Source organism: Electrona antarctica (assembly GCF_951216825.1).
Source record: "Electrona antarctica genome assembly, chromosome: 6".
NCBI lineage: Eukaryota > Metazoa > Chordata > Actinopteri > Myctophiformes > Myctophidae > Electrona > Electrona antarctica.
The window spans coordinates 32,112,925-32,140,547 of NC_136811.1; the positions used below are offsets into that span (position 1 = coordinate 32,112,925).

The 27,623-nt window shown below is 42.6% G+C and overlaps 2 protein-coding genes across 2 annotated transcripts; both read left to right on the forward strand.

Moving 5' to 3' along the window:
- Positions 1-3,530: 3,530 nt before the first annotated feature.
- On the forward strand, positions 3,531-6,691 carry pkdc (protein kinase-like domain containing; the record flags this gene model as incomplete). Its single annotated transcript, XM_079503470.1, has 2 exons — positions 3,531-3,901; positions 4,537-6,691. 2 exons carry the CDS (start codon positions 3,531-3,533, stop codon positions 5,126-5,128), a joined length of 963 nt encoding a protein of 320 aa, XP_079359596.1. The 3' UTR covers positions 5,129-6,691.
- A 310-nt stretch (positions 6,692-7,001) lies between these two features.
- herpud2 (HERPUD family member 2) lies at positions 7,002-17,594 on the forward strand. Its single transcript, XM_079503510.1, has 9 exons — positions 7,002-7,161; positions 8,293-8,709; positions 9,984-10,061; positions 10,490-10,612; positions 11,823-11,986; positions 12,755-12,880; positions 14,124-14,468; positions 15,416-15,527; positions 15,681-17,594. The coding sequence occupies exons 2-9, from the start codon at positions 8,563-8,565 to the stop codon at positions 15,849-15,851; spliced, it is 1,266 nt and encodes a 421-aa protein (XP_079359636.1). The 5' UTR covers positions 7,002-7,161; positions 8,293-8,562; the 3' UTR covers positions 15,852-17,594.
- The last annotated feature ends 10,029 nt before the right edge of the window (positions 17,595-27,623 follow it).

A 27,623-nucleotide genomic window follows, 5' to 3' on the forward strand; every position in this document is an offset into this window, starting at 1 on the left:
TCTTAAATCCCTTTATTTTAGATTGTTTTATAGTAATAGTACAACATAAACATTACAGAGACTTTAGTTGTTACTGTACAATACTTTAAAACAGTTGTCATGTGCATATGCTTAAAATAGCTCTTATTTGTGCCGCCCTCGTTGAAAACTCCAACTCCAGCTTGTCTCAGTTCAGGCTGCATGAACAGCACTCGAGTGCTCGGTTTCCGCCCCCTCAATATCGTAACTCTTCTATTAGATGGCTCTGGCCCAGGGCCTCCGGGGACCCATGGTAGTCATCATGAAAGGGCCCCTGGGCACTGGCCCAATTTTGACACAGTCCATAATTTGTTCCTGCTGACAATCAAATCATCACCTATATACTACCTGTAGGCCATTACATTGTTACGCTAAATAAATAAAATAAACACATGTTTCTTGAGAGCTGTTTTGGTTGGCATATCAACTGTCCCATGTGCTAAATATTGAGGTATTTCATTTTTGTGTTTTTTAGCAATTTGTCAGTAATCTTGTACTTGTCTTACAAGTCACCCATCACACAATCTGGGAACCCATCTGCAAAAAGAAGGGGGAAATGTTTTTCTTTGAATTTGATCAAATGTGGAGCTCTGCCACGGTTGTCCAGAACCGTCACAAAAGGCCTCTGGCCAGGGCCCCTGCCAGGGTCCATATATGGTTTATTATTATTACGAGAGTTTAATGGACCTGTAATAAATGAACATGAGAATTTGACTGTGCCTATCTCTTTCTAACCTTATAGCCACAAATGAAATCACAAACTGATGTTGAACTGAGATAGTTATGCTAGATATTAGGGCTGTTCTAAATATTATGATGTATGCCATCACACACACACACACACACACACACACACACACACACACACACACACACACACACACACACACACACACACACACACACACACACACACACAATGATAATAATTGCACACATCTCTCACCTGACAATATCAGAATTAAATATCATTCCACTCCACAGAAGCCTGGGTGCGGCCTAATTGGCCCAATCAGACACTATGTCCTTTTTTGGGAAACACTGTCAAACACAACAACATAGAAAGACAACCTAGACTAGCGCACAGCCATACCTGTCCTCATTGCGCACGTAAAGCCCCCTACATGACTACATTTAGAAGCAAACCTGTTTCCCTATCAGCCTCTTTAGCCTACACACACCTCGGCAATAATAAAACCATTCGCTGAGAAATGTGTGATGTGAGTGGTGACTTTCTTCATCTCATTTAAATATAAAAACTTTGAAATTAAACAAACATATAGGCCTATAGTTTTTTTAAGAGTGAAGAGAGCCTACTGTCAGCTGTCCAGCAGTCCAAATAGTGCAAGTGAATTAAATGGAATAACATTCGATTGTGGGTTAATAAATATAGGCCTACACAAGGAGGTTAAATGGGAGGCTATTGTGCAGTCAAAGTTACCAATACAAGCTAGTTAATTCTTTTATTGACCGGTCAGGCCGGTATGGTAGGCCTGCCTACCATTGCGTGGCACATCTATGCACAGAATATCTATGTTCACAGTGAAAAGGGGTGTTGTTGAGAAGAACCACACGCCCACTCACTATGCATATTTCCTTTGGGAAACTCAGCCATTGGCATTTAATCTGCCTGGGCACACCTGAACACCTGAAAGAAGCTGTCTGCCGGGGTCTCTTCCAGGTTTTTAGACAGCTGGTGGATGGAAATGAAGCTCCACCCACGCGGCAGAATGCCGCTGGGGCAAGCTTTTTCCGGGAATCTGGCCGACGCAGCAATCTGCCGCGTGGATGGAGCTTCATTTCCAAGCTGTCTAAAAACTCCGCCCATGGAATCTTAGGTATGCTCACAGCCAGTGTTTGTGTTAGGGACAAGATGACGTAAATTTTCCCTTCATTGTCAATGGCGTTTTTAAAACAAACATTGAACTAGATCAAACATTAAACCTGTATATAGGAGGGCCCTCAAAAAAAGAAAAAAGCCAAAAAGGGGACATGAAGAGCGATTAAACATAATTATAATGAACTGTGCAGTGCAGGCATGATGACACAAGTAACAACACTAAAGCCCTATTCGCACAGGACTAGCTAGTATTAATTCAATGGTAAATGGTAAATGGTGCATTTATATAGCGCCTTTATCCAAGGCGCTTTACATAGATTGTGCATTACATTCACCCATTCACACACACATTCATACACCGATTGCGGCGGAAGCCATGCAAGGTACCAACCAGCACATCGGGAGCAATTTGGGGTTCAGTGTCTTGCCCAAGGACACTTTGACATGTAGACAGGAGGAGCCGGGATTCGAACCGCCGACCCATGGATCATTGGACGACCTGCTCTACCTCCTGAGCCACAGCCGCCCAATTACCTCACTGCTTGTGCAACAGATTTTACTCCTACTGTAGGGTCTGTAGCTAGCTGCCCCTGCTTCTACTACAGTATAGTATAGGTACTGTATGTAGTTTACCATAACCTGTGTGAAACAGGCTGATTGTTGCAAAGGAACGTGGCATTTCCCCCAATTAAAAAACCTATTAAAATACATATTGTAGTGTACTGTAGAGTAGACAAAACTGATACTCACTCCTCTCTTATGGTCTTTCTTTCTTTCTTTCTTTCTTTCTTTCTTTCTTTCTTTCTTTCTTTCTTTCTGTCACAATGGTGGTATACTTTTTTTCCCCTCTTTTCTTTCTTTCTGGTTCATTTTTTATCATTTATTTTTAGTTTTTTGGCCATAAACCAGATTAGACTGTGTTCACATATCACATCGTGTTAACTGTTAATGTTATTATTGTGTCTTTTATGTAAAACAAACATCCATACAAGGACAGCCAACACAAATGATTCAACATTGTAATGAACTGTGGGTTGAAGATTCGGCAGAAGAGCTAAGAACCCAAATGATTCAATTGGGTTAAATTCATTATTACCTCTGCAAGATCATCATACAGTGGATACTGGATACTGTATTAGGTATGAATCGGCCCTAAAGTTAAAAAAGCTTTATGCAAACTCCTGTCCAGCAGGTGGCAGTAATTAAGCAGTTTTATTTACGTGCCACGGCACTAAAGGAAACAAAAAGTAACGTCCTGTGTACAGCAGCCAGTGGTTCAGTGCAGAGAGCTGGAGCTGTCAAATCTGTGACTGAAAAGGTTCGTCCATTACTTTTAAACACAGAACATTTGAGGATAGAGTATGCATTATGTGTAGTTTAATGTCAAAACCACGCGATGTACAGTATGAGTGTAAACAAAAAACATGCTGTGTTAATTGTGTGACAGACTGTGTGACACTTGTGTACTAAATGTGTAACCATTGTGACAGCAGTTGCTGTGAGAGAGACAAACGGATGGATATTCCATTATATTCCTAATCTGTAGGCAGGGGGAATGATGATGTAAAATATTGAATCGACTTAAAATGACTTGGAGTCTTGGATGATTGCATCTGCTTTTACTTTAAAACAATATGTTGTCCTTCACAGCTCGTAACAACTACCTTTTGAGATGAAACAAGAGTACCAGGATCTCATTCTGCAGGCATGTGAAGCGTCATCACTAAGCATCGGTACCCACATCCAGACCCTCTGGAGTGGCTATGGAGAAATAGTCAGGGTGCACTTGCAGGGCTGTGAACGGCCCTCAGTGGTAGTCAAACATATCAAGTTTCCAGAGGATGCAGAGCATCCTGGAGGCTGGAACACAGACCGCTCTCACCAACGTAAAGTTAGGTCTTATGAGGTGGAGACCCACTGGTACCAGAACTACTCTACAAATCACATGTGCCGCATACCAGTCTGTGTTGCTGCCCATTCCTATGGAGACGAGATGCTGATAGTGCTGGAGGATCTGGATCTTGCTGGCTTTGACCAAAGAAGGTAGCTTGCATGGCGGTGCAACAGTTTTTGTTATTGTTCAATAGTATTCAATAGAATCAACTACTGAGCTGTCACATCACAGTATACAGGTGTAAACAGTGGGTGAAATATATTATTATTATTATTAATTTAATCATGAAAATGTAAAATTGCAAGAACCCACGTTTTTCATATTTTCAAACTATGTTTTCAAATAGTTCCTAGATTACTGTAGATGCCGATACTCGGGCTCAGCAAAATATTTAACCTAAACTGCAACAGAAAGAATCTCTTAGTTGTAACCTGCGTTAACCTGTTGTTCTTAGACGCTAAATCTAAATTAAACATTTGCAATGAAGAATGTTGCAGTGTGAAGGCGTAACACCCGAGATTGGAACCCTCCTGCGTCCCACTAAACATTTATTATTATTAATAATGTTTCCCCCCTTGGTCAGGACTGAGGAGACATATCTGGTCTTCAGGCTGACTTGACGGTTCATAGGCCGTCTTCAGGCTGAGCTACTCTGCAACACATGTACAGACTGCCTGAGACTGTTGACAAGACCATCTTTGACAGCACCATCCAAAAATATTCAACTGATAGATAATTTTTGATGTACTTAGTTAATACTTATGACGTTTGATATTCTTTGCAGATCCAAAGTGAAGGATGGAGAGATAAGGGCATGCCTCAGCTGGCTTGCCCACTTCCATGCTCTCTTTTTGGGTGTTTCGCCAGAGGGGCTGTGGCCTATTGGTACCTATTGGCATCTGGAGACCAGGCCAGATGAGATGGAAGCCATGGATGATGCCGAGCTTAAGGCTGCAGCTAGTGAGATTGACAGGATTCTCAACGAATGCCGCTTCAAGACCATTGTGCATGGCGATGCCAAGTTGGCAAACTTTTGTTTTTCCTCTAGTCGGACGGACGTGGCAGCTGTAGACTTTCAGTATGTGGGTGGGGGTTGTGGGATGAAAGATGTTGTGTATTTCTTAGGAAGCTGCATGGAGGAGAGGGAATGTGAAAAGAGGGTCCCGGACTTGCTGGACTACTATTTCACAGAATTAAAATCATCTGTGACCACAGAAGTGGACTTTGCTTCCTTAGAGGCAGAATGGAGGGAGATGTTTGCTTTTGCCTGGACAGACTTCCATCGTTTTCTGTTGGGTTGGATGCCAGGACACTGGAAGATCAACAGGTACAGCAAACAACTGACCAAAGTGGTGTTGCAAAAACTTAAACTGTAAAGGTGGTTGCACACCGGCCACGTTTTTCGGAAAACCGATGGAGAAACTCTGCTAGAAATCCGAAAAACGCGCCTGGTGTGTGGGGACCTTAATTGTGGAAAAAATAAAAGTGGTGGTGGCAGTGTGCTTGTGACTGAAGATTGGCAGTTTGATTCCCAGGATGCCTGGGGAATGTGACAGCGTCTACCATAAATGTGTGAAAACAGACAGTGAAATGCTGGTGTTCACTGTTCGCAATTTGCAACTCTAGATTTTTTTATAATGGGATGAATCTAGAGTTGCAATACCCTCCATTGACTCCCCATTCATCCAATTTGCGTTTGCGATCTGCTTGTATTAAACAACGTTAAACTCACCAACATTGCAGCTCTAGGCCAAGCTTGAAATATACTCTTTCAATCTGCCGAGCTTTTGTTTCATAAAAATCCACCGTAGACATGTTATGAGCTACTTTCTGTCAAGAAATTCTGTGCAGCTGATTCTTTTTCTAAGTGTTGGAGTTTGGAAGCACTCGTCGAAGTCACTGAACAGCCCTGCGTACCACCTGTTTCGAACCGCGACCCGTTAATAAAAACGAGTGCTTCCAAACTCCAACACAGAAAAAGAATCACCTGCACAGAATGTCTTGACAGAAAGTAGCTCATAACATGTCTACGGTGGATTTTTTTGAGTGGTGCAACCACTCCCTTACGGAGCTGTGGGTGGCTGGGTGGCTGGGTGGGTGCCCGGGTCTGAGCACGAAAACAGCATGGTTGTTTTTCACCACCTGTGCGCAACCTAACACACACACAAACACACACGCACATATTAACTGTATATATGATTTCAGGTGTGCCAGTACAGTACAGTAGTGACAGTACTGTACAGTACAGTAGAGGGACACGGTAACTCTGTCATTTCTCAACCATTTCGGACGCGGGGCGGCTCGCCGGAACCGGCCCGGCCCCCTGGGTGCGTTCCTGTGGGTCTGGAACTTCCGGGGACCCCCACACGGAGTTGCACCACTCACTTAACACGGGTGTGATTTTTATTAAACAAAAGCTCGGCAGATTGAAAGAGGTTAATTAAAGCTTGGCCTAGAGCTGCAATGTTGGTGAGTTTAACGTCATTTAATACAAGCAGATATCAAACGCAAATTGGATGAATGGGGAGTCAATGGAGAAGGTATTGCAACTCTAGATTCATCCCATTATAAAAGAAATCACACCCGTGTGAACTGAGTGGTGCAAGGTCTTATATAGCCTGATCAGCTGTGGTCTGACGTAATGTCAGTGACCATAGTAACCATGCTCATTCTTTTGGGCCCCACGTACAGGTACACACAAACACGGATAGCCTACAAACAAAGCTGGTTGTTGGAGTGGTTTGCACCACTCAAAAATCTAGAGTTGCAAATTGCGGCTAGTGTTCACTTTCCAGATGTGTGTGTTCAGGCTGCTGGCATACTGAAAAAGGACATCCATTTTCTGCAAAACGTCATGGGTAATAAAGGTTTAAATATAGTGTGGCTAATATGACTCATGGTTTTTATTCATTTAGTAGTTATTTTCAATTGAATAGCCTATCTGATAAATGTTCTCTCCTCTGTGAAACTGACAACCTACCTCTTGTTTTAAAGAGCTGGAGAGACCCATATGAACAAACAATTATTACTATCGTAACATAGAACTTTAACCTTTTTAATATACAAAAAAACAAAACCTTTTTGTTTTTTTTAACAAAACACTATATACACATCCTTTTAATTGTTGATATGAGTAATTCCATCGTTTACAGGATCATCTAAAAATGCAATAGTACTCGCGTTTGGCGAGTCTTTAATAAGCAGATTCCATCGTCGCTTGCCAAAATATAAAGCATTCAGCCGTAGGAGGATGTATTCTTTTGGGCAAGCGACTCCAATCTTGACGTTGCTTCCGGGTATCACGCCCGACTTTACAACAACAAGCTACTGTAGCTGACCAGGCACCACCAGCATCACAGTCGGATTGGGGACAAGAAGGGACGAAGACATATTTGAACACCGCAATCAGGTACAAGCGATCTACAACAATGCGTCAAATCTTGACATGAAATAGACATGATATTGGATTCTGATTAAAAGTTAGATGGCAGAACACAACAGATGACCTGTCTTTGTCTGTCAGCCTGTCAGATGATGCCAGCAAAGCTAGCAAACGTTAGCCAAGCAGCTAACGTTGGATCAAAACAACATTAGTTAACCGTATTAGCTGTTGTATTACATCTGAATATTTAGCAGTGGGTTTTATTTTATATGATCAACTAAGTATTTGCATAACTAACGATTATGTCGGTTTACAGCTCACTGTCTGTAGAATAGATGATGGGTTGTTTTGACAGCTGTCTGTAAAAATGAGTCTCCACAGCAGGTGTTGACTGTAAACTCAAATGCCCCCACATAGAATTCAGATTAGGTGTCTAGTTTCTTTGTTGATGTTTTTAAGTTGCTGCTACTTTATCACCACTGGATATTGGATGCACAGAATGTTAGCCTAGTTAAGTTCAAGCTAGGTGAGCTTGAAGAATGCTACCACCATGTCACGCATACGTTTGTAAATATAACAGAAAATGTATGCCATGTTATGCTGCTGCATACAGTAGCCTATGCTGTTGAGTACAGTCAGCCTTAATCAAGACTATCATACTAACATTCAGGATTTAAAATTTTAACAGCCAAAGTAAGTTGCGGCTGGTCAATTTGGCTGCAATACAAGGTACCTTGGTTACAGACATCCATCCATCACCTGTACGTTGTCTAAAAAAATCACACCCGTGTGAAGTGAGGGGCGCTTTACCAACGCTTATCATCTTACATCATCGCGATCATATGCCGATTTGCTCAGTGACAGACAAAACAAACATTACAGAACTATGTTCATTGTTAATGGCATTTAATGTTTGTGTTAGTGACAAAACAAACATTAAACTCTGTCCATTGTCAATGGCGTTTTTAATGTTTGTCTAGACAAGACAAACATTAAACCTGTATATAGGAGGGGCTACCATGTTGTGTGATATGATATAAGGTGAAATGGTGAAGGTACTGTACATATTGAAATCTACAAGCCACTTAGGCCAGTACATAAAGATGTCAAAGCAAGTGCTTAGTGTGACCAGGTTATCTGCCAACCTCTGTCCAACAGGGATCAAAGAACTGTGGCCACAGGAGGATCACCTATCGATAATTTTGTTTGGACATTGAGCAAATTCACTAATCGACGAGAGAGTTGTGGTAGATGGGGAGCCCTGTCCCCCCCATCCATCAGAGTGATCTGTTCAAGCGGTGTGGTGAGGTCACCATGGAGACGATTTGAGGGTGTCGTGCTCCACAGGTAAGCCCTGAGCTGTGACAATAAACCCCTCCCTCCTCATAAGCTCAGGTTCTGTAGGGCCCACACATAGTAATATGAGCCATGGACTCTGGGGTGTTTGACATTCCCGTCACCTTGGTCATCAAGGCCCCCAACCAGAAGTATGATGACCAGACGATCAACTGCTTCCTCAACTGGACCGTGGAGAGATTGAAAAGCCACATCTCCAACGTGTATCCCAGCAAGCCGGTAAATATTGAGCAGCCACTCTTGTATGTTGTAATCTAGAAAACTGGTAATCTAGTCTAATTGAGAATGTCTAATCTCTTTGAGACATATTGCATTATACTAAACAGCACACACACCCAACTGAAGTGTAAAATAAGGCTATACTGGTATGTGTTTTTCTGTGTTCAAACTCGTCTCTTAACAGAATGAACAGAATAGAAACTGAATTTAGGAAGAGACGTCTGGGTGGTGCAGGGCAGCAGGGGTAAAGTACCTGCCCACCACTGTGAAGACGGGTCCACATATGGCTGTGGTAAACTGGCACGGGACAGTGCTCCAATAGGGACTCCTATAGGTTGGTTGGGGTGCAGGTTCTGCAGGGAGTGGAACTGGGAGGGATAGCGTGTTCCTCCGCATGCGTTATGCCCTCCCGGGGGAAGTCCTCCCTGTCGGATGAAAAGAAGTGGCTGAGACATGGTTGTCTACACCCTCCTAAAACCAACAGTAGGGGTTGGCAGTGACACAATGAGCCATAGAGCCATAATAATAATAACCATAATGGTAATATAACAACATGGTGATAATAATGCACAATGAGCCATAGAAACACTTGAGAGAAACAAGACCACTTAATTAACAAATGATCGCTTTAAATAGCTGGTTGGAGACTGGAGTTGACGTCACTGTTTTTGTTACGTTGATTAACTGAAAGGGGTTGTCTGTCAAAGTTGTACTCCCGCAGCCAACCATGCATTAGCAGGGTCCAGACTACACAAATGAATGGAAATGTGATTTCAATGGGGAGTGGTTAACCAGGCTACGAAAATCTTTGACGTCGCATTTTTGACGTCAAGTGGATCGAGCAAATCATATAATTGACTGATTGGGAGATCTACAGGTCAGAGGTCCTTTGATGAATGACTGTGAGCTTCAGCGATTCTCACAACCCTCCAATCCCCAATTTTGTGGAAAACGACAGCACAGAACTGCCAAACCTGCGAAAAATGGCTGGACCCGTACGAAAACAATAAGGTTAAATAATAACAATAAGGTTTATTATTATTCAATGGTAACATGAGAAAAATAAAAGGAAGCTCCGCACACTCAGATCTGCGCACAATCAATGTATTTATTTAGCAAGCTTTCGGTCTACTGACCTTCTTCAGGCATATTATACAATGGTAAAATGAGTATTAATATGAATATCTTTTCGTATCGACACTAAACTTCATATCACAACATCAGATTCCAAAGTGGGACTTCTCTGACACAATAGCTTCATTTTCACTTTACAGTCATCCAAAGACCAGCGGCTGGTGTACTCGGGGAGGCTCCTCCAGGACCACCTGCAGCTCAGAGATGTGCTTAGAAAGGTGTGTGTGTGTGTGTGTGTGTGTGTGTGTGTGTGTGTGTGTGTGTGTGTGTGTGTGTGTGTGTGTGTGTGTGTGTGTGTGTGTGTGTGTGTGTGTGTGTGTGTGTGTGTGTGTGTGTGTGTGTGTGTGTGTGTGTGTGTGTGTGTGTGTGTGTGTGTGTGTGTGTGTGTGTGTGTGTGTGTGTGTGTGTGTGTGTGAACAAACTGAAAGAGATGGTGGCTGGGCAACAATAGCTGATCTGATGCTGCATATTAACAAAAGTTTACCATTGTCTCTGAATTCTGGCCCTTTCCATAGTAATCCTCTCTCTGTGTTCTGTTCTCTGTTTCTCTCATTGTCCCGCTCTGCTCTGTGGCTCGTGCCAACTCATTCTCTCCTCTTCTTTCTGTCATTTTGTCTGTCCTGGCCATCTGTTTCTCATTTCACAGCAGGATGAGTACCACATGATGCACCTGGTTTGTGCCTCCCGGACCCCCCCTGACTCTCCCACTCCTCACAGTCCCACTATGACTGACCCAGTGGGTCCCAATGAGTCTGGCTCCAGCTCCACTGTGAGTAGGCAGAATGTCTGCTCTTGTAGGGCTGCAGGATCTAATGTTCACTGCACTTAGGCCACCTTTACATGGCAAAGGTCTCTAGATAAAACAGCAAAATAAAAGATCAGATGTGCCTTCTGTTTAGACGGCAACAAAGTTACTAAACAAATAAAACGTAACCCCTTCCAGAGTGGAAATCTTTGAAAACGCTCCACCTCCCGTCTCCATGTGAACGGGCAAAGCGGTGAATCCGCTAAACGTGTGACATCATGGCTCACATTGGCTCGCGTCACTTATGTTTATTACATTTGATGCAGAGCCCTAGGCAATATTTTAGTTTTTAGGATGAGCAAGCGCTCCCTCGCCCTGCTCATCCTACGAATACAAATGTAACTGTTTGTTTACATTCACCAATCGCCTTGTGATAGGAAGTAGAATGGAAGTGGTTATACTATGTATGTATTAATGTGTGACTGGTCTTAATGTGTGACTGGTCTATCTGGCAGTGTGTCACCGCCACCTGGCATGCACACTACAGCATGGTAAATCACTGTTGCGTCTCCGTGTAAAGCAGGGGTGGGCAACTTTGACGATGGAGAGGGCCACTATATTTCCACACTGCATATTACTTAGTCTTAGCAAAAATAGCCGATCTACAAGTTCAAAAAGTGTCGCACTGCGACATGTTTTGAGCTTGTAGATCTGCTATTTTTGCTATATTTGAATTGAAATCCTGAATTATTTAATCTTTTTGCTATTTTTGAATTCGGATCCTGAAAAGTAACATTTAGTTATACATTTAGTTATACTTTATGAACTTAAATGCAAATACATTGGACATGAAGACAATAAAATTGTAATACTAGTCGGTAAGATACTAATATAAAACATAATTAAAGCAGGTCATGTTTGCATGTTTGGAGTTGTAACAGCTGAAATCAATAATATATCAGTATTCTGATATTAACGTTATGTCACATAACGTTCTCTTAATCACATAACTTATGTGATTACAATTGTCTGATTAGTTACTCTGGAAAACACATTGAAAACTTAAAATTCATACACTTACTTGATCAATACTTTATTAGACCCAGGTTGTCCTGATGACTTATACCTGTTTGAATGATGTGGCTTCTAGAAATTAAAATACTTTTCAACATTAGTTTAGAAATGTTAGTGTTCTCAGGTGTCTTATGAATGGTATTCACTCCTCCACACTCAGAGTTCAGACGGCGCTGGCTCTTCGTCCCCTGTCACCACACCAAGTCAGGAGAGTCAGCCCGTCCCTCCTTACATTGTACCAGGAAGTTACGATGGGCTGAGGTATCGTGGTGGCTTCCCCCAGTACAATCCTCACACCCCACTTCATACTGCTGTTAATCAGTGGTGAGTTAACATGAGCATTCTCTCTGTTCTTGGTTTACTAAAGCTCCACAGGTTGGAGACCCCTGCTGTAAAGCACCCTTCAGATCAAAGATTTGCGACGAGCCCAGTTGAGACTTGCAACCATCTCAGACTTATAACAGAATCCTAAAAACGGCAACATTCTAAAACTGGACAGTCCACATCAAGAAATTGACAAGATGTATCAGTGGTTCAAGGCAGAGCTGGTTGCTTGCGCTTGCATGCCGTTACAAAATTGTTTAGTCACTGATTGAGAATGTAACATACGCCAGAGCAACTATTAAAAATGTCTAACCAAACTTGTTGCTTCCAATTCGACAAGTCAAATCTCATGAGACTTGATCAGCCAGTGTCAGCAAGCCTGCGATAGGGTAATTCGGACGTTTTTCTCTGCAATGATTAAAAAGGTTTTATTTAGTGCTTAATATAAATCCATTATCCACACTATAAATATTTTATATATTTCTAGGGGCATGTCATGTGGTCCACCTGCACACCCTTTGTGATCTACTGGTAGATCACAATTTACCTTTTAGGCACCCCTGAAGTAGGAGCATTAATTTATGAAAAATCACAAAATGTTACAATATGGAGATAGGAGGCTTTGACCTTGCACTTTGTAAGTCGCTCTGAGCATCTGCTAAATTATAGCATGCTAATCTAAATCATACCACACTCATTTGCAATTGTTAAGTAAGTGTGTCACTTTTCAGTCTCTTATTTGTATCCAATTTACATCTTTGTCCACAGGCCAGAAGGAGCACAAGTTCCATTTCAAGGGGGCATAGAAGCCAACACCCACCCACACCCAATGTACATGCCCGTGCAGATGTTGTGGTGGCAGCAGATGTATGCCCGCCAGTACTACATGCAGTAGTAAGTAAGACTGATTTGTAAATTAACGTTCTCAGCAGATTATAGATCGAAAGGATGTTTTTCATTTGAAGGGCACTCACCTTATTTTAATATGGCATTTTTTTGTTTTGACCCCTTGATGATATCTCATTTAGTTTTTACTGTGTGTGTGTGTGTGTGGGGGGGGGGGGAGGGGGTCCATAGACCTTCACAATTTGGTCAAAATTTGAAAAAGCCACCTTTGCGCTTGAAGGGGGTGAATTTGGGGCCATTAGCGAAACAATTGTATGTGCAAATGGGGGATGGAAACACTTGACGGATAGGCTTTGAATTAGAAAGCATTGAACTCGCATGATATAGCTTTTGGAGAAAAAAAGGATTCTACAGTAGCTAGCAGCACTGTTTTGAATGTATTGAAGCCTCTGCACTGCTCTTGCTGGGGATCCCAATGAGTAGTGCGTTGATCATGGAAGTTCGATCGGGGAAGTCAAACGCTCTCCCTCCAAAACACCTCGGAACGGGGGTAGTCCGCAACAGAAGCGCTATCAACACATCCAAATTCACCAGACAATCATCACGTCCATTCACGCATTGAGCCGTTAAAAAACTTAAAAGTCCCTCATCCCTGTCTACATTTTATATCTTTTGTAGACTAGCCTATAGTGCTTGGAAACTAAAGCAGACCCTGTCGACACACTTCTATTTATTTAATAATGAAATGTGCAAATGATGCAACACTTGCTCAATACATTTTGAAGTAGAAAGCGGCAAGATACAGTTCTAGCTTAATATTTGTATTAGATTGGTGAATGAATAGCCTACCAAGTCCAACCCAATTCAAACATAACCATGAATAGGCCACTATTAACAGACAACGTCTGGACAGCTAGAGGACTTGCAACCCAATCGCCAACCAGGCAGTCCGTGTATAATATTTTATAGTATACATGCCACATGATATCACAAACCGGTACTACCTTCAGCTATGAAAGCTTTGAACCCCTGCTGTATAATAAAGGTATCAAGCCTGATGAAGTGAGAGTTGTATCATATTTGAAAATCTAGGCATGTAAAAGAGAACTTTAAAAAAAAAAGTTTTATAACATTTCTCCCAGGCCTTTATATGTTTGTCAGTTCTCTATTCTCTATGTAGTAGTAACAAACAGAACTATAGAGATGTATTCTGTTGGATTGTTGATTGAAAGTAGAGTGTAATCTGCTGAAGTTATTTCTGAAGGTTTCATCTGCTCCTTGTCGTCTTCAGTCAAGCAGCGATGGCAGCATCGCAGCCTCCCAGCATTGCCCCGCCGCTGCCTTCCAGCCCCTCCTCTTCGCCCCATCAGCCCGCGCAGCCCAATGAGGCCATGCAGCCACCACTGGGACCTAACCCTGCCCCCGCTCCCCTGCCGGAGAACGCCCCGGCGGGCAACCGCAATATCCAGATGAACGCGCAAGGCGGGGCTGTGCTGAACGAGGATGAGCTGAACCGCGATTGGCTGGACTGGCTGTACACGGTGTCACGAGCGGGCGTCCTGCTCAGCATCGTCTACTTCTACTCCTCCTTTAGTCGCTTCATCATGGTGGCCGGCGCCATGCTGCTAGTATATCTGTGAGTAAGATGTGTGTGTATTCCAGGTTATTCAGTTACTCATGAGTGATCTCATCCCCATGCTAAGAAGCTATCACGTTGGTAATCTACTGCAACAGGAGGAGGGGTGGATTAGGGTCACACGCAGTGATCCAGAGTCATGTTTTATGTCTTCATTTTGCTTATGTTGGTGTTCTTTTTAATTTGTTAATTTTTGCCAGGTGCTTGAAAAGCATCCTGGCCTACATTCACTAATACCCCCAGTAGCTACCATAGTAGACACTTTTTCATGATTGGCTCGTCTCAAGAGAGAGAGAGAGAGACTTTTAATTTACCATGTTGTGTTTACATTGCAATTATTTTATATTAGAAATTCTAATGATATTATCTTAGACTGTAGAGGTTCCTCATCTGGAGATGTTTGATACCTCAGTCTCTTTGAAGAGATGGATGGATGAGGGGCAGAAAGTCTAGACACTACATTTTAAATTCTTGCTCCAGCATATTGAATAGTAGAATTTTTAACTACTTTCATCATTTTATGTTATTTGTAAATCGCACTTTGGTGCTCCTTAAATTTTGCTGGGTGTTTTTGCCCATTAACTGGCAGTTATGACTCGTCATTCTTGTTTAATTTGTTATGAGCGTAGGTATTTGTTAAGGAAATGCTGGAAGGGGGGTGGGGGGAGAGAGACGTATTCTGGAGTGTATGTAGACTATGCATGCATGTATGAGTATTTTGGAAGGGCGAAAAAACCCAAAAACCATGATTGCACACAAAGTAGATAGATTATTCATTAAGTGAAATATTTAGATTATAAATAAATATATCTAAATAGATAGATTATAAATGGATTATATTTTCATAGGGATGTTAAATCCCTTTGCTTTGACTCTGTTATTTCAGTGTTTTAACTGAGACCAAGGTTAGGTATGCCCCTGTAATGAGTCCCATGTTGAATGTGCAGGCATCAGGCTGGTTGGTTTCCCTTCAGGCCAGAGCAGCAGAACCCCCAAGAAGGAGAGCGAGACGGGGCCCCTCAGGAAGAGGCAGAGAGACACCAGGATATACAGGACATGGTGAGTTAGGTGCATTTGTTTCCCTCCACTGTACATCATGTCAGGTTTATTTTATATGGTTATTTCTTTTGACACTGCTGGTGTTTCTATGGTAATATTTCTCAAATTTGTTTGCCTCCTCTCCATCGTCTGTCTCCGCCCGTCTGTGTCCAGGAGCGGCTGATGGACGAGGGATTGGAGGATGAGGACAGCGGTGAGGAAGGAGGCGGAGGCCCTGAGGACCAGGCTCTCCAAGAGCCTGGCTTCCTCAACACCGCCTGGTCCTTCATCAGTACCTTCTTCACCTCGCTCATCCCAGAGGGACGGCCCCATCCCGCCAATTAGACACATCTGTACCTCGTCCCCCACCTCAAATATCCCCTATTACCACCACCAGTTACCCACCCCAACCAGACTGTCTTCTTCAGCCCAAGCCACCCAGCCACAAAGTACCACATGCTGCCAACTAATAGACTTAAACTCTAACTCTATAATTGGGGTAATAGGGGAAATGGACATGTGTGTGTTGAGAGTGTAGTGCTGATATCTGTATTGGAAGAAAGCAGGTGAGTGAGTATGTCAACAAACCTTTAAAAGCTCAAGCGTCAGCAGTGAAAGATTCTCATAAAGATGTAACGCCGAATTCACACCAACAGTGGTTTTCCTCTAAGCAGAACCTTTGTGCGTACATATGCCTAATTCAGAAAACAGTGAGCTTCTAATTGGTTGCCACCTTGTCTCATCGCAAATCTCAGCAAAACTATTGTCACAGCAAATTGCACCTCGCCATGTACAATGCATGGAACCAGTGGTGGTTCCAGCTGATTTTTATTGAGGGTGCTAATGGGGAGCTTTAACTATTAGAGGTGTTACAGATGTGTGGATATAGCCAACCTAATGCGATCACGCATGACACCAAAAAGTGTGTATCTGTGGTGTTTGCGCAGCTCGTGAAAAGTATATTGTGCGTAAATTCTATCTATTCAATTCTTCTATTTCCGCACATTGCAGGACTCACATTACAGTGATAGCTACATCATTGCATACATTATGTCAATATGTATATGTAAATATATTGATACATTTAAAGTTTGTTACACCTGTATGGTTCAATGTCTATTGTGGGGCTGTCAGTTTTTACCAGATTCAAGTTTGAATGTATCTAAAGTTAAAGAGAATTTGTTTGTAGTACATCAAAGCTGTCTTTTCATAATAACAAGCAATCCCAAAACGATCATTGTGAATGGTTGTAACTATTGCCTCTGGCAACCCTGAGAGTAGGATTAATGGTGGAAAGAAGTCACAATTATGAATGCACTTGCAGTGTATGAAACATGCTAATGTCTGGTGAAAGAACATCATGATTGATAATATGAAAGACGGATGAGACGATACAAGACTGATGTAGTCAATAATGACTGGAGCTGTCCTCCATGCAGGTAGTGAATTTCATGCACAGGCTTCTTTCCCTTTGATGCACAGGCTGTACACATAAAACAAAATGCAACATAATAGACTATAGTGCAAAACAGCAGTCATAAACACTGTATGCAGTCAGTGACAGAACCCTCATCAATGTCGGACTAATGTCGGATAAATGACATATTAATAGAATCATGTCACACAGTCAAAATGGAAATGGAAAATGGAAATGTGCTTAAGCACCTTCTGTATGGAATCACACTAGCCACGCTCTTTCAGAACAACAAAGCAGAGTTACGGTCATGGTGTGAATTCGGCGTAAGGGTAGTTAGACATGATGGGTGTAGTCTTCCATTGTTAGCAAGAGATGAGGTTCAAATGAAAGTGATGAGGGATGTGGTATTTAACACAGGAACACGGAAAGGTATTTACTCATTAGAAATGAATGGGATGTGTGTGAACAAAATGATATTAAAACCCACATCTGTGTGGTGAGACTGAGATGTAATATGTGCATTCTGAAGATGTGCATAAGTACTGCTGCAACTGAAGCACATTGTTTTCCCCTCTGTGTATTTGAGCATTATGTATTTACATATGTAAGTATATGCATCTTTAAATGACTGAATATATGCTTTTTTGAATAAAAGCCATGTTGCAGTTTTATTCATTCAGTTTTATTGTCCCGTTGTTATACTGTAGGTCTTGCCATGTCCTGCAGGTGGTGCCATTTGCTTACAGTATGTCAGAGTTGAGAAAAGGATGCTTTGTAATATTGCTCTTCCCTAAATTCCCCTTGTCTCTAGAGCATTCTATGAGAGGAAGCAGCTGTGTGTGTACATACATTATATGTCAAATCCTCTAATAAGGTTGTCCTACATTAGACTATGAGAATCCAGGGGCTCCCCATCCCCAAGTGGGGTGTCTGGGGGTCCTCCCCAGAAACCTTTTAACAGAGTAGATGAAATTTCCTGTATTCTGATGAATTTGGGGAGTTTGATAATTTTATCAGGCTTGCTTTACCATTGGAATAGAGAGTATGCACATGCATGATTTTCCCATCAGGACACGCCCCCTTCATCTAGACTGAGTGGCAAAACATTGAGCAGCATGGAGTGTTGCAGTTTGGAAGCACTCAACCGTGAGGACTTTTCTGTTTGGATGAATGGGCTGTCAAGGCCAGAAAGTAGTTTTTTGCCACTTTGGGCGTTCCCGCATAACTTCCAGGTACGATGATGTCATGTGCATACCCTCTATATGATGGGTACAGTTTCAGCCATTAAAACGCAAAACAATGGCCTACAGAAATGTATTTGATGACCGCAATGTAACATCTTTAATAATAACTATTCATTATTTAAGTGAACATCTCTGTATGATTGCATGCACTGCCCAGACCTTTTTTAATATAGGCCTAGTAGATGTAAGTTCCTGTGTTCTGGTGAATTTAATATAGGCCTAGTAGATGTAAGTTCCTGTGTTCTGGTGAATTTAATATAGGCCTAGTAGATGTAAGTTCCTGTGTTCTGGTGAATTTAATATAGGCCTAGTAGATGTAAGTTCCTGTGTTCTGGTGAATTTATGAACTTGAACTAGATAAATGACAATGCAGGAGACAGGAGTGTTGGCAGCCCTCAAACCCTCAATTTGATTATGTATCATGGAGAATTATTGGTTAGTTTCCATAATTTGAATTGACATTCACTTTATGTAGACACAAGGGGTTATTTTAATTCACACTATAGTTTAGGTGCCGGTGGAGTTACACATGCAATAGCCAATGGTAAAATATCCCCCCATCCTTACAAATGTGCTTTAAGCAGAATAATATTCCACTGTATAGTATAACTGTGTAAGCACTAAATCACAAGCTTTTTCTTACATACTGTACATTAATTTAAGAGTGAAACAGTATGGGGAAAAACTTTACTAGTAATTATTAATGTATATTATGTAATTACACTACAGTTCCATATTATGTTAATACAAGCCATTATTAAGTGTTCATTCATATTTTACATGCACAGGTACAAGAATACCCAGCCTGCTACTGTCAGACAGAGGTGAGCGGGCAAGCAGTTCAGACAGCGATGCACTTCGGAGAGTCCTCCAAAACCCCCTAATCGAATGACCATGGATTTTTGTGTTGCTGGTCGTAGAAGGCCCAATTAATTATGCATGACAGCGGCTTGACGGCCATTTGATTTCGTTACACACGCCGCCTACCCCCCCCTTCCCCACTGAGCCGCCGATCCAATCGGGTTACGACAGACCCCCCCCCCCCCCCCTACAGAAGGTTAGACTCTCCTTATCAGTGGGAGAGATTTCCTAAAGATGGTGTTCGGGGCCTTGTAGGACATTTCATCATCATAATAAGCTCTTGTTATGCAGCGGCAGCCGCTCTCCTGCTTCTCTGCTATCAGGCCTTGTTGTCTTTGGAAGAGCTGCAGTTTGTCTGGACACCTGCCACAGACCACAGAGGGGAGATACACAGCTCTGGGGGAAATTAACTGCAACATGATCAGTTACTCTTATTTACTATTAATGTAGCAAAGAAAACACATTCAGGAATCAACATTTGGTGGAATAACCCTGATTTAAAGCACTAATAAGTTAACACTGTTTTGCCATAGCCTACAACTGGTCACATTGCAAGGAGATAGTGATGATCACAGCAGTGATCTTTATACTTTTCCTCGTTAGATATGATTAAGTGGCCTACAGGTGATAGAAAATCACCTAGGATAGGAAATACCTCATTGAGTAAAATAATGTGTTTGAGTTGGAATTCAACACTGGAATTGAATTGCTGCTATACATGTAGAGATGCTAATTTATGACAAATTTGGAGATGTTTTACCAGAGTTGCAGATGGTGACACTGTTATGCAAAGACTAAGCAAAACGCCTGCGGTCTCTGAGGTTATGCAAAGACAGACGTAATGGGACGGTGATGCAACGCATCAACTGCCTAAATTGAAGCCACTTTTTACTAAACCACATGCTGTATCTTGGTCTCTACCTGTGTAGAAGCATATATTAAAGTGACATACATTTAGTCAACTTTGTGACCTATGCTTGACAGTGTCTGCTTAATGTTAGTTCTTGCATAATTTGGTCATTGTAAGCCTACTATGACTGATTAAATGTTTAGGTTGTTGTAGGGAGCCAAATGTATGACCTAACTAACTATACATCCTAAGCAGGACTGTTTCAGTGTCACTAATGGGAAGTGACTCGTTTGTAACCTGACTGAGCAGAATATGATACTAATAAATAAACTTAATTGTGCAGTATTCTGGTATAAAAGGCCTATGTCATTTAAAGCCTGCATATAGTTTGGAACTACGGCATGTGCTTAGTCATTGCCAAAAAAATGTTTGTCTCACTTCAAATCTTCCTCAGGGTCCCACAAATGTCAGGTGAGGCTATGGAGAAGAGACAGGGAAACCACTACTGGAGCCCACATGTCACAATATATTTAGATGACGACAGCAATCTCCAGGTCTATCCACAAAATTGCTTTTCGCCAGGGCAGAAATGTATCTTCAGTCAGCAGGCAGTGAATTTGGTTAATTTTGAAGGACACCTTTTATGGACAGAAACGGTAGACAACTGCTTGGGGGCCCAAGCATCAAAGGGCTATACACTAGATCAGTGGTTCTCAAAATTGTCAGCCCCCCAAAATAAGCATATGTGAACTGGGGAACCCGCAACATACGGTAATCATATGTGAACTGGGAACCCCCCAAAATAATCATAATTTGAACTGGGGACTCCCCACCCTGACAAACACTTGGAATGTAGCAGTTGAGGTATTACATTTTGTTTGAGTGAGTTCCACATAGGCCTACATATTGTGAAAATAGCCGATCTACAAGCTCACCAGTTTTTGAGTGGTGTAAACCACTCCTACAACTGGCTTTGTTAGTCTGTGCAGAAAAAATGAGCATGGTTGCTATGTTCACCCTGTTCACCCTGTTCACCCGGGTGTGATTTCATTACGTCAGACATGATTTCATTACGTCAGACAGGCTATATAAGACCTTACACCACTCAGTTCACACGGGTGTGATTTTTGACATTACATTACATTACATTACAGTCATTTAGCAGACGCTTTTATCCAAAGCGACTTACAATAAGTGTATTCAACATAGGTAGGGAACAAAAACTACTAATCACCAGAAGTCTTTAGTGCATTTTCTGCAAAAACAAGCAACCAAGAGTATACCTAGCGCTAAGGTAAAAGTGCAATATATCAGCTACCTATTTCCTTAAACAGATGAGACAAAATAGCTAAATCAAATGAGCATGAGCTAAAACAATTAAGTGTATCGACTAAACAAGATCCAATAAACAATACAACAATAGAAAACAAGCGTTCGTACAACTAGTTAACAACAAGTAGGTCAGGCAGAGAGGAAGGGTAGTGTTTCCTGAAGAGGTGGGTTTTCAACCTGCGGCGAAATATGGGCAGTGACTCTGCTGTCCTAACATCAGTGGGAAGTTCATTCCACCACTGTGGGGCCAGAACAGAAAAGAGTCGTGACCGTGTGGATCGGCCAGAAGGACCCTTGAGTGACGAGGCAATCAGTCGCCCCGAGGTGGCAGACCGAAGTGGTCGGGCAGGGGTGTAGGCATCGACCATAGCCCGGAGGTAGGAAGGAGCTGTTCCTTTCACTGCCCTATAGGCTAACACCAGGGTTTTGAACTGGATGCGAGCCGCTACGGGGAGCCAGTGTAGAGAACGGAGAAGGATGGTTGTGTGGGAGAACTTGGGGCGGTTGAACACCAGACGAGCCGCAGCTTTCTGAACAAGCTCCAGAGGTCTGATGGCAGATGCCGGAGCACCAGCAAGGAGGGAGTTGCAGTAGTCCAGGCGGGAGATGACGAGAGCCTGGATGAGCACCTGGGCTGCCTTCTCCGTGAGGAAGGGGCGAATCCTCCTGATGTTGTAGAGGAGGAATCTGCAGGACCTTGTCACTGATGCGATGTTTGCCGAGAACGTCAGTTGATCGTCCAGGGTCACACCCAGATTCTTCGCAGTCCGAGTTGAGGTCACCACAGCATTATCAATGGTGATGGCCATGTCTCGGTGCGGACAGCCCTTCCCCGGGAGGAACATCAGCTCGGTCTTGTCCAGGTTGAGCTTCAGGTGGTTTGTCGACATCCACTCCGAGATGTCAGCCAGACAAGCAGCAATGCGTGCCTCCACTTGGGTATCAGAGGGGGGGAATGAGAGGATCAGCTGGGTGTCATCGGCATAGTTAGACATTAGAAGGGTTTTGTGTTGTGTGTGATGTCACAGCAGCCTAACAGACAGACAGACATGCTGATATGATGTCACAGCAACCTATATAAATCTAATGTAAGATAGAGGGAGAGAAAGTGAAAAACAGAAGAAAGAGAGGATCCATAATTAAGAGGACTTATTTGTCACCACTCGCACAGATAGAAGCAGTGAGATGCTGGTGTGGCAAGGTCCACAATGCTCTTCTAACAGAAACATAACAATATCAGAATTATATGTTGTTGTGGTATTTTTGTATATAATACTGGATATAATATGTGGTGATAATGTTACCACATTACCATTATCCGAGTGTTATCTAGTATTAAATATTGTTCTGTCTGTCTATGCCATGCATCAGGCAGATACACTAGGCAGAGACCATGATTATTCATCTGTGGCGGTGGGGATCAATGTGTACTCATTTGGAGGGTGTGACGTGAATGACAGTGATCAGATTGGTGTGTCCGTCTTCAACACAGTGTCTCTGCGCTGGATGGCAGTGTCCCCAGTGACATCTGGAAGAGGAGAATGTCCACTTGAAGTTCCTGCGATGCGCTGCGGCCACACAGCTGTGCTGATAGAAGATATAACCTACATCTGGGGTGGTGGCACTTATAAATCTGGGTGTTACTGCAACGTCCTTCATGCATTTGATGTCACCACCCACCGGTGGTTCCAGCCCAAGGTTTCAGGCACTGTCCCAGAGGCTAGGTACAACCACTCAGCCTGTGTCCTGGGGAAGGATATGTACATCTTTGGAGGATTAAAGTGGAGGAATTGGGTGGCAAATAAATGTTCTAATGACATCTACAAGTTGGACACCACCACAATGGCCTGGACTTTCATTAAAACCAGAGGCTCTCCACCACCTGCTTCAGAATGTCACTCAGCCACCATCATCGGCACAAAGATGTTTGTATTTGGGGGCATTGGAGACAGGTTGGACAATTACAACACCATCACAGTGTTTGATACTGTGACCAATTTGTGGCTGAGCATGCCCCCTGGCCTACAGATTCCAGAAAAACGCTACAATCATTCAGCGTTTGCCTACAATGGAGAGCTGTACATAGTTGGTGGCAGCAGCATCAGCAGTAGAAGTTTCAATGATCTGTGGAAATTCAATCCAGAGACCTTCTCCTGGAAGGAGATTAAGCCCAAGGGGAAAGGCCCACCTTCATCAATTCGCTGCTGCATGGTGGGAGATCGCATCGTCGTCTTTGAAGGATACAAATACTCCCATGAGCTGTACTTCTTACACTTAAGTCCTAGTCTGAAGACATTATGCAAAGTAGCAGTTATTCAGTTTGGTTTGGAGCAGTCAGAATTGCCACATAACATCAGATTGGAAATGGCAGCCAGAACAGAAATGACTGCAAATGACTGCCCACTAAATATAAGGTTCTGGGTCCCATGTGGAACTGTGGAATCAAATATAATTGCCATATTGAGAATTCTGCTTTTGCTTTTGATCCGTTTCATGGTTAAGTTAACCGTTAACTACTTGCTGTGGTGAATGGATGATTGATTTAATTGTTACGAGGCATCATGTTTATTTATAGTATTTTTAGGTATTAAAAAGGTCTTAAAAGCCCTTAAGTTGTCACTTCACTGTCATCTGAGGACCCCCCCTGTGGTGGTTGAGAACCACTGCACGATGGCCAGAGTTGCAGTGTTCAGGTTCCACTGCATAGTATACATCTCAGTGAGAATTCCCCACATCGCCAGGATGTTCTACAACAGCATCATTGAGAACATCCTGACGAGCTGCCTGGTATGAGAACTGCACTGCGCGTTTTCACGGAAAGGTACAGTGGATGGTGCGGATGCACATGGTCAATTGACCATTGGCATATGCAGGGACTGGGGAAGCTGATTCTCCCAGGTAGGAACTAGTGGAGTTGATATTTCAATTTGTGAACTCTGACTCAATTAGGACTCTGTCCGTACTCATCCATTCTAATCCATTTTTTCTCCTTATAGTGACCAATTGATCTGATATTACACATCAGTATGGCCATTGGCATATTTGAGGACTAACAAAGCTGATTTTTCCCAGGCAGGGACTGACTCACTTTTCTCAAATGTAAACTGTTTACTAGCATTTTTGGGCTGAATGTTCAATTCACGGTCACAGTCCCATAGCATGGAAAAACAGCCATGCCGTGGATTTATTTGTTGGTTGTTTGTCAGGGTGACTGGTAGGGGTGTGATTCATGCTCTGTTGTGCCAGGGTGTGCCAGAGAGAACGTCAAGAAAGCTGGCTCAACAGTGCAAAGATTTAATATTTGATTTAAATGCATAGCAAGCAGCAGACCCAGGAAGGCTGGGCTATATAAACGTGTCACATGGAAACAATCCTGTGTGTGTACTCAATAAAGCGGAGGTGTTTTAATTACCGTACTGTCAAATCAATTGTGTCTGCAAGAACCCACTGTACTGTAGCACCAGCATCCTACAGTGACATACTGTAACAGTCAATCAGCGGACATTGATACAGTTATGTGGACATTCTCATGCATTTCCATCCTTAAGTGGGTTGGTCAGTCAATCATACATTGACCATTGGCATATGCACGGTCTGACAAAGCAGATTTTTCACTTTTCACTTTTTCCACGTTTAACATTCTTGTCAGCATGTATGGACTAGTGTGATATTTCTTTAGGTACTGTCACTGACCTCTGCTATGTTCCCATAGAAGATTATATTATGGCTGTTTTGCATGTGTTCCCATCAGGAACGGGGATCTGAACAGTATAGATTCTATTCTCTTCCTCCATCAGGGGGCAAGGCCTTCCTCTTCCTCCGTCAGGTGGAAGGCCTTCCTCTTGTGTCAGGGGCAAGGCTTTCCGCTTGTACAGGAAGGGCCGCTGTCCCCAGTGCTCCCTGCAACAAGCACCACACGCCATTTAAAAAAGAAGCACCTAATTACTTGCGCAAGCAGAGCGTGCAAGTAATGTTATCAGTCAGGTGCTACAATGCGTATGTCCCTTAGCAGCATATGATATGACATCATGCTGGCAAAAACCATTACCATACGTCAAATTCTTTCCTCCAAAAGCAAGGTACGTAGCAAATAGCTAAACCTAATAATTCAATATTGCAAACGTTCTTTCACAGAGAGGCTGAGATTTGAACGTTTGTAGCGGTCTACAGTACTTGCGCGCTCTGCTTGCGCACTAGTAGGCCATTTAGGCCTACTTGTGTGCAACAAGCAAGTAGGCACTCGACAGAGTGCAGTTCTAGTTTAGTTTAATTTGCTAAACAATAAAGTTGTAACTTACACAAAATGGTACTTTTTGAACAAGGATTGATGTCTGGGGATGGCATTATTCTTGCATGTGAAATTCTTATCCATGAAGGGACCTGGAGCCAGAGCAATACTTTGTCCTTTCTCCACTTTGCCATCAACTGAGTTGATCACAGACTGCACAGGTAAGACCTGCAAACAACATGCACTTAAGTTAAGCACCTAAGGCTTTTATTGTATGTTAACTAAAAAGCAACATAATACTGAAACCGCAAAGGAAGCATTGGAACGCCGAAGCACCCAAAATCTTTATCAGAAGAAAATTAAAATGTTAAATAAATTGAGCTTGTCGATTTGATGTTTATAATTAACGGGTGCAAATAGGACTTTTATTCTTTGTTTGTTAATCTTGCCCAAAACTGTTTTCACTGCAATATAGTCATAGTATAGTTAGTCATAGTATCAGGGCTATTCCATAATAACAGGTTGCCACAGAGTAAAATGTATGCAAATGACTACATGTAAGAGTTTTGAAGATACTGGTGGAGGATGACTATGAAGACATTTCCCATTAGCCACATTAACAAAGGCAAAAAAAGATTAACTTTTATGAGCCATTCTGGTCACTTCAGCTCCATTAAAACAATTTGTATAAATTCCCTTTTCAGAGAGACAGCCGTCAGCTATGCATTAAACTAAAGGTGTAAAAATAGACTTTACTGGGTATATGGGCCAGGTCGACAAAAATGCTTTGGGAAAAAGTGTACATTATATAATTAACAACAACTAAAATATGGCACACCTGGTGACATTAAATTACATTAAATATATTGTATGTACAGTACAGTTGCTTCCAGATGCCACACACCACGTACCTTTGGTGTGATCTGGGTTTATATTGAAACAACTCATTGTGAAATGATCAAACAATACAGGCAGTGAGCTGTAGCTAATGTTTCAGCTTGAATGCTTAGTGTCATAGTGTGAATTAACCAGATAATTAATCAGGATGATTACACATGAACATAATAGTTAATCTTTTACCTTCAGTGCCATGCCTGGCTTCCTGAGCGAGTATTTCTGGGGCTCATCTTTCAGTATTTCCTCAAACTTCCCTGAACCTCTTTGCAGGTGGCACATGAACTCCAGGACCTGTCCGTTGGCTCGAGGGACGACGGTGTCGCTGTCCCACAAAACCTTCCTCTGCCACCTCTTATACTGTTCTCTGGCTGCTTGACACTGCTCCTCCTTCAGAGCCTCTCCTTGAGAGATACAGACACGCACGCACACACGCACGCACGCACGCACGCACGCACGCACGCACGCACGCACGCACGCACGCACGCACGCACGCACGCACGCACACACACACACACACACACACACACACACACACACACACACTCACTCACGCACGCAGGCTAATAGGTATTATTATTATTAGATAGAACACTAAATTGAAATAAGGCCGTAATTTATTTAAATAATAGGCTACATGAAGACTTTATATGAAGACTAAAATCTGGAATCATCATCAGTCTGCATCTATTTGATGGAGACATACTGCACTTTCATAATTTGTAATAAACTGAAAAGTGGCCAATTCCCTATACCTGCGGCATATTCTATCCGGCCCTGTAACATTTGGGCATATTGAGAGAGTCTGGACAGACACTGATGCACTGTAAACTGCAACTGGTTGGCAGTGGAATATAACTGAGGTAGTTATTACGCCCGGTAATGGTTGATTTGTGCCCTCATGTGAACATCACATAATAATTGCTGCAGTACAGCCCCTACCAGCTAGGTGAATGGTGAAAGGTTGAAGGTTGAAGACAGGAGGCGGTTTACTGAAGAGCTGAAAGTCCAGTGAGTGCTGGCTCCACGGCCATGTGTCCCGAGGAAGTGTGGGCTTCAGAGTATTTGCATGTAGTATGTTCTCTCTCCATGGCTGTGGGCACATGCACACAAACAATGGTCGTAATAACAGCAACATTATTTAGATGTTAGATTCAAGGATTCCAGGATATTATCATATTAATGTCCAGTTTTGAGCAGTGTGCTCCCTAACAATCGGCTCACCCACTACAGTATAAACATGAGATATCTTCCCCTGGAACAATCACGAGAGAGGTGATCTTGCTGCCAC